This window comes from Penaeus chinensis, chromosome 7, assembly GCF_019202785.1.
Source record: "Penaeus chinensis breed Huanghai No. 1 chromosome 7, ASM1920278v2, whole genome shotgun sequence".
NCBI lineage: Eukaryota > Metazoa > Arthropoda > Malacostraca > Decapoda > Penaeidae > Penaeus > Penaeus chinensis.
In genome coordinates, this window is record NC_061825.1 from 41,386,074 (window position 1) to 41,393,075 (window position 7,002).

The 7,002-nt window shown below is 34.8% G+C and overlaps 1 protein-coding gene across 4 annotated transcripts in view; it reads left to right on the plus strand.

The window, feature by feature from the left end:
• The window catches only part of LOC125027411 (putative RNA-binding protein Luc7-like 1), an 18,241-nt gene extending 12,449 nt beyond the window's left edge, over positions 1-5,792 (plus strand). For all 4 annotated transcript variants that reach the window (XM_047616480.1, XM_047616481.1, XM_047616482.1 and 1 more), the window contains 5 exons: positions 740-976; positions 1,911-2,005; positions 3,756-3,944; positions 4,204-4,392; positions 4,775-5,792. In XM_047616480.1, coding sequence (XP_047472436.1) covers positions 740-976; positions 1,911-2,005; positions 3,756-3,944; positions 4,204-4,392; positions 4,775-4,835 — 771 coding nt within the window. In that variant the 3' untranslated portion in view covers positions 4,836-5,792. The remainder of the gene's footprint in view (positions 1-739; positions 977-1,910; positions 2,006-3,755; positions 3,945-4,203; positions 4,393-4,774) is intronic.
• Positions 5,793-7,002: the final 1,210 nt, after the last annotated feature.

Consider the following 7,002-nt stretch of genomic DNA (forward strand, 5'->3'; position numbering starts at 1 on the left):
GTGCAAAAACAGGGATAAGCCTTTAATTGTTTTAGTATTCTGGATTTTTTATTTATTTATTATTATTATTATTATTTTTTTTTTTTTTTTATACAAATAATATGCTGTAAATTACCCTTATAGGTAAATTATAGAAAGTAGAAAGTTTTCTACCTTTTCTGGAAGGCATTCAACTTGAAAGTATATTAGCAGGCTTATAACTGTCACTTGCTGCACTTTAGATGTTTATATTACTTTTAGTCCCAAATTAAGGTTCCAAAGGGAATTGAATTCATACAGCCTACAAATTCAAAGGATTTACCCCATCAGATGGTTAGAAAATGTGTTAACTTTGCATTTATACTAGTAACTATTACATTAATAAGTCATAAAACCTTTACTTACTGGCTTATGAAACTGGATAATCTTGTGTATTAAAGCATTTCTGGTTTCAGGCTTTTTTCCATGCCCTTATTTTTAAAAGTTAATGAATGTAATAATGAAACAAAGCATACCTATATGTTAATTTGGGACTAAGAGTAATAAATTGTTCAATATCATTAGTCAGCCTCTCTCCTTAGATGTTTTGTGTATTTTTGTTTTTCTTAACCTGTCAGATGTGCTTATGTTTTTTACTATTATTAGAGGAATCTGAGGTCCTTGTTAGTTCTTCAATTGATTGTATTTTTTTTTTTTTTTTGCTCTGTTTAATGTCATGGAATAAAGGGGTGTTTTGATATTCACTGATTATAATTTCCAGGAGAGTATGAAGCTCATGGAGGAAGTAGAAGATCTTCGGAAACGCAAAGCAGCTGCAGAGCAGGAATATCGGAATTCCATGCCAGCTTCTAGCTACCAGCAGCAAAAACTGCGAGTGTGTGAGGTTTGCTCTGCCTACCTTGGCATCCATGACAATGACAGACGGCTTGCTGATCATTTTGGCGGGAAGCTGCACTTGGGCTTTATCAAGATCAGAGAAAAGCTTGAGGAATTGAAGGTGAGGTTTAATGGTGGATGTTACAGAAGTATACTGAAGATGGTTTAGAGTCTTGCTTCACTGCTAAGCTAAAGCATCACTCCTCTAAAACAGCATCGTTCTTAAATTTCAGTCAGTCAAATACATATTGAAGTAACTGCATACCCTTGTAATTATGCTGGTATTCTGTTTCAATTGATAGAACATAGTGAATAATAATGAAGATCTTTCTTACATTATGGAAAATTAATCAGTAAATATGAATGAAAAGATGACACTCTTCCAAACAAGTTGAGAAATGTCCCTTTGTATGCCCAGATTTTAGAAGTGATGTATATTTTTAGCAGAGTTATCTGGGTAAGAATCCATAGTATAGAAGACATCTTGATCTAGTCATATTAAAGGGAAATGAAATCATTTGTAATCCATGTTTTGACTGTGGTTAAGGATTCCATAGCCATTCCCACAGTTTATGTAGCCAAAAAATGAGAGTTCTAATCTGATCATTGTTGGTACTTTTCTTGCAAGGAATCAGTAAAGATTGTTTGACTAAAATTGCTGATAAAGGCAATTTTTTATGAAAATGTAAAAACGTTATTGTATGTCTACTTTTGCATCCAAAGCAGCAATGGTTAATCAGTGGACTAAAACATTTTTTACGAGGCATAAGAATCCAACTTCTCTTTCACAAGAATTCTTTGTTATTGTGGAAGATGTGTTGAGTACATGTATATCACTCATTACGGCCAGACTTCCTGGACATGGCAGCAAAACAGGCTCAAGGGCACATAGACTTATTACCTGGGAGTGCAGGAAGGTTTTTATAAGGCTGTGGAATTTGGTCACCCAGTGAATCATGAATAACTATTTGGAATTGTGACCATGGTAACCTAACATTCTAAATAAAACCTTGTGTCTCTTGTCAGATAATTCTAACCGCATTTTATTTTAACAGAAAACGGTTGAAAGCCGAAGGGAGAAGAGAAGGGAGGAACGCGAGCTAGAACGCAATGCTCGGTTTGGGGAAATTGCTGACTATGATGTCACAAGGTTTGTGGTTTTTCTTTCCTGTTGCCATTACCATTACCATTTCTGTTCTCCTTCCCCCTTCTCCTTTTCCTAATTGTAATCCTTTCTTTTTTTCCCCCCCTTTCCTTTTCCTTATCCCTATCCCTTCTGTTTTTTCCTTTTCCTTATCCCTATCCCTTCTGTTTTTTTTCCTTTTCCTTATCCCTATCCCTTCTGTTTTTTTTCCTTTTCCTTATCCCTATCCCTTCTGTTTTTTTTCCTTTTCCTTATCCCTATCCCTTCTGTTTTTTTCCTTTTCCTTATCCCTATCCCTTCTGTTTTTTCCTTTTCCTTATCCCTATCCCTTCTGTTTTTTTCCTTTTCCTTATCCATATCCCTTCTGTTTTTTCCTTTTCCTTATCCATATCCCTTCTGTTTTTTCCTTTTCCTTATCCCTATCCCTATCCCTTCTGTTTTTTCCTTTTCCTTATCCCTATCCCTTCTGTTTTTTCCTTTTCCTTATCCCTATCCCTTCTGTTTTTTCCTTTTCCTTATCCCTATCCCTATCCCTTCTGTTTTTTTCCTTTTCCTTATCCATATCCCTTCTGTTTTTTCCTTTTCCTTATCCCTATCCCTTCTGTTTTTTCCTTTTCCTTATCCCTATCCCTATCCCTTCTGTTTTTTCCTTTTCCTTATCCATATCCCTTGTTTTTTCCTTTTCCTTATCCCTATCCCTTCTGTTTTTTTCCTTTTCCTTATCCCTATCCCTTCTGTTTTTTTCCTTTTCCTTATCCCTATCCCTTCTGTTTTTTTCCTTTTCCTTATCCATATCCCTTCTGTTTTTTCCTTTTCCTTATCCATATCCCTTCTGTTTTTTCCTTTTCCTTATCCCTATCCCTTCTGTTTTTTCCTTTTCCTTATCCCTATCCCTATCCCTTCTGTTTTTTCCTTATCCCTATCCCTATCCCTTCTGTTTTTTCCTTTTCCTTATCCCTATCCCTTCTGTTTTTTCCTTTTCCTTATCCCTATCCCTTCTGTTTTTTCCTTTTCCTTATCCCTATCCCTATCCCTTCTGTTTTTTCCTTTTCCTTATCCATATCCCTTCTGTTTTTTCCTTTTCCTTATCCCTATCCCTTCTGTTTTTTCCTTTTCCTTATCCCTATCCCTATCCCTTCTGTTTTTTCCTTTTCCTTATCCCTATCCCTATCCCTTCTGTTTTTTCCTATTCCTTATCCATATCCCTTCTGTTTTTTCCTTTTCCTTATCCATATCCCTTCTGTTTTTTCCTTTTCCTTATCCCTATCCCTTCTGTTTTTTCCTTTTCCTTATCCATATCCCTTCTGTTTTTTCCTTTTCCTTATCCATATCCCTTCTGTTTTTTTTCCTTTTCCTTATCCATATCCCTTCTGTTTTTTCCTTTTCCTTATCCTTATCCCTTCTGTTTTTTCCTTTTCCTTATCCCTATCCCTATCCTTTTGTTTTTTCTTTTCTTTTTTGTTATCTCTTCCATTTTTCCCCCTTTTTCTTTTTACTGAATGGATGATGGTATAATAAAACTCTTGAAGTCATAGCATTTTGTCATACTGTGATGACAGTTGGTAATATTTGCTCCAAACAATTTTTAGGAATGCCTTTACAGAACAAAAAAAATCATAACTAGTAAGCAGAGTTGGAGTTATGTGTATTATGTAGAGATGATATTTGGTTTTGAATGGGATGAATGTGAATTAGTAAGTTTTTTGCAATAGGATTAGTAACAAAATGCAAATTTGATGAAAATTATGACTTTCAGGGATCACGAGAGAGAGAGATACCGGGATGTGGACCGTGATAGGAGGGATCGTTACCGTGACGATGACAGAGACAGAAGGCGCAGGAGGTCAAGGTCAAGGTCGAGGTCACGCGAGAGGCGGCGCCGAAGGTCCAGATCTCGTGACCGATATTACAGGTCTCGTTCCCGATCAAGGTCACGTGACCGCAGGTGAGCTGTTCTATCTTATTACTTTTATTTATCATTATTCATTATTATTTATCTATTTATTTATTTGGTTCCTTGTTTATTTATTACTTTTGTTTATTAAATGTTTTCATTAATTCTCTTGCTAATTTTGTATATGTTCTAGTTTTTTTCCTTTCTTTCCTTTAATATTTAAATATATATTATTTTTATATTGATTTTACTATTCCCCATTTGCAGCCCATTTGTTGCAATGATTATATTTTTTCCGTTAATATTTCAGGAGGCATTCAAGGAGCAGGGAAAGTTCAAGGCGATCTCGGCGGTCAAGATCCAGAGACCGCCACACCCGTTCGCGGGAGAGGTCGCACTCTAGAGGGAGAACTTCGCGAGAAAGAGTATCCCGAGATGTGGAGGAAGACAGAAAATCCCGAGACAAAGTCATAGAGGAGCCTGAACCACCAGAGAGAAGGTTGGTGTTGCCTTTTGTTTATTTAATATTATTTATTTGTTTATTTATTTATTTTAGATTTATAACTTTTCTCGTCTCCTTGTCCTTCTCGGATGACTACTCCTGTTCCTTTTACTTATTTTTCCTCATCCACTTTGCCTTCCTCCTTATACATTATAGTGTTATGTAGGTGTGTTTCATGTGTGTCCAGTTTGAGTGCAAGCATAAATATGCAAGGGAATTCTTTTTTTATTCTTTGGCTTCATTTTAATCCTTTTCCCTATTGTTTTAAAGAAACGTTTTCTGAAATTTAAGGAAATTTAAAAAAGATAAATAAATAAAAACATCCTGTTCTTTTTTGAGTTAACAAAAGCTTAACAAAAAATCTGTTCTGCACTTTCAGGGATGGAAGTCCAGAAAACGGAGAAATCACAGATGACCGGTCCAGAGATGGGATGGAGTGAGATGAAAAGCCGTGGATTCTGGTACCAACGAATTTGAATTTACGCCGATCAGCAGCCACTGAGTGTTAAAAAGGGTTACTAGAATTTTTTCCATTTCTTTTTAATCTCTACCATACTAGGTTATTTATATGATTTAGCATAATTGCATTCAGATACCTCTCCTTACAGACAAAGAGAAGAAAAAAAATTTAATAGTGCAAAAGAGATAGAGGAATGTATCACGTATTTTCTGTGTTAATCTCTGTATCTCTCTTCATCACTTTCATCCAGATATCACCGACACTGCTGTCCTAATTATTTACCTGCAAATATAAAGAAAAAAAAAGAAAAAAAAAGTGTTAGTTTTTAATTATTTTTTTAGGGGTGCGTAGATATGTCGGATGCACACAATTTAAAAATCATGGTTTTTGTTAAAACTGTATATTCTATTTAAGGACATATTCTCATGTGATATAGCACTTTTGTCTTCAAATAGGCATTTATCTCCAAATACCTGATGTTAGTGCTATTTTTCCATAAGCTTTCTTGGTAACAGAAGTTGATGAACCAAGTAACAATAGAGTCTTGGACACAAGTTGATGTAGTGAATGTTAATCGATTCTGTATATAGGCTATACAGTACACTGTCAAAAAATCAGTTTAGATGAATCTTCCTAGAAGATACATAGTCATGGCCAAAATGTACAATAGTTGACTACTTTTAAAGCAAGTGGATTTCCTATTCCTGTTTCTTTTGAGGAGTTTCAACAGCAGAGCTGTACCCAATCTTGCTACACATTTGCAGTAGCAACTAGATATGCATAAAATGTAAAAAAAGAAAAAAAGCGGGCTTTCTTTTTTTATTTCAAGTTATTTTGTTTGCGTCATTGATCATGTCAAAGAATATATTCACAATTTTTACCTGAGTGAGGATTCTGATGTACACATGTAATCTTTTTCAATAAATTTGAAATGTTTTGCAGCTGTTTTTAAACCTGACATCAATTTATTGCATTATGCAATGGTATGCACTAAACAAAACTCAAAATGGAATACAAAACAGTATGTAATAGAATTCTAATGCACATTACTTGTGAGAGTAATGTAATATTTATTTTATATTTTTTGTGTGATCATTTATAATAACTAATGATAGCTGATCATTCATTATAACTTACAATAGCTCAGTTCGACATACAAGGATACACTGAATATACAGTACACACTTACAGATAGGTTTCCTATGGAATGTCACTAACATGTCTCAAGTATCCTAATAGAGAAAAGTATAGGAAATGGCAAAATTCAGCAAGTACATAAACACTAGGTAAGAAATTCAACAGCTTGTACAAGTTAATGTTTGTGGGACTAAAAAGGTTAATGTTGACTTCTGCAAGGAAACTAAGTATAGGTCTGTTACTGTGTGAGTTATGTCAGTGCCATCTATTTCTCTCCTTTTCAGAAGCAATGATGCTTTGTATTCTGTAAAGTTAAGGAAAATGACAAGGGTTTCTAGTAGTAGCTCATTGTTACCAAATTTGTTGAGAAACTTGGACCTCGTGAGTGTGCAGGGGCAGATGAACTCGCCCTTAAAGAAGAAAAAAGAAATGAACAATATACTCAATGAAAAAAGACCAAGAGAGACCAAAATAAAACACTTGGGTCACCCATATTCAATGGATTCAAGTCCCTGTGAGAAATGCTAAGCAACAAAATTTTGTGACATTTAGTTCCACCAAATCGATTTTCCTTTAGGACCGAAGAACATAAACCTGTCTTGGCTCTTGAACCACAAGGGACAGTTATGATAAATTTGCAGTTGTCTTAATTGTTCGTTTTAGAAATGTTGAAAATCGGAAAATCCAAATTGCAGCGTGGGAAGCAAATAATATAGAAAATAAAATAATTGGTTTTGTGGTAGTCAATTTCCATATATAGCTCCGTGTCTAATTTCTAAATGGGAAACAAGCAGCAAAATATCTAGAAAGACTGATTATTGACAAACAATCTACATCCGATAGGGGCAAAAGGACTTTTGTACTACGGATTCTTATCGTTAACTGTTTACTTTCCTGGATTTTTGTACTACGGATTCTTATCGTTAACTGTTTACTTTCCTGGACTTTTGTACTACGGATTCTTATCGTTAACTGTTTACTTTCCTGGACTTTTGTACTACGGATTCTTA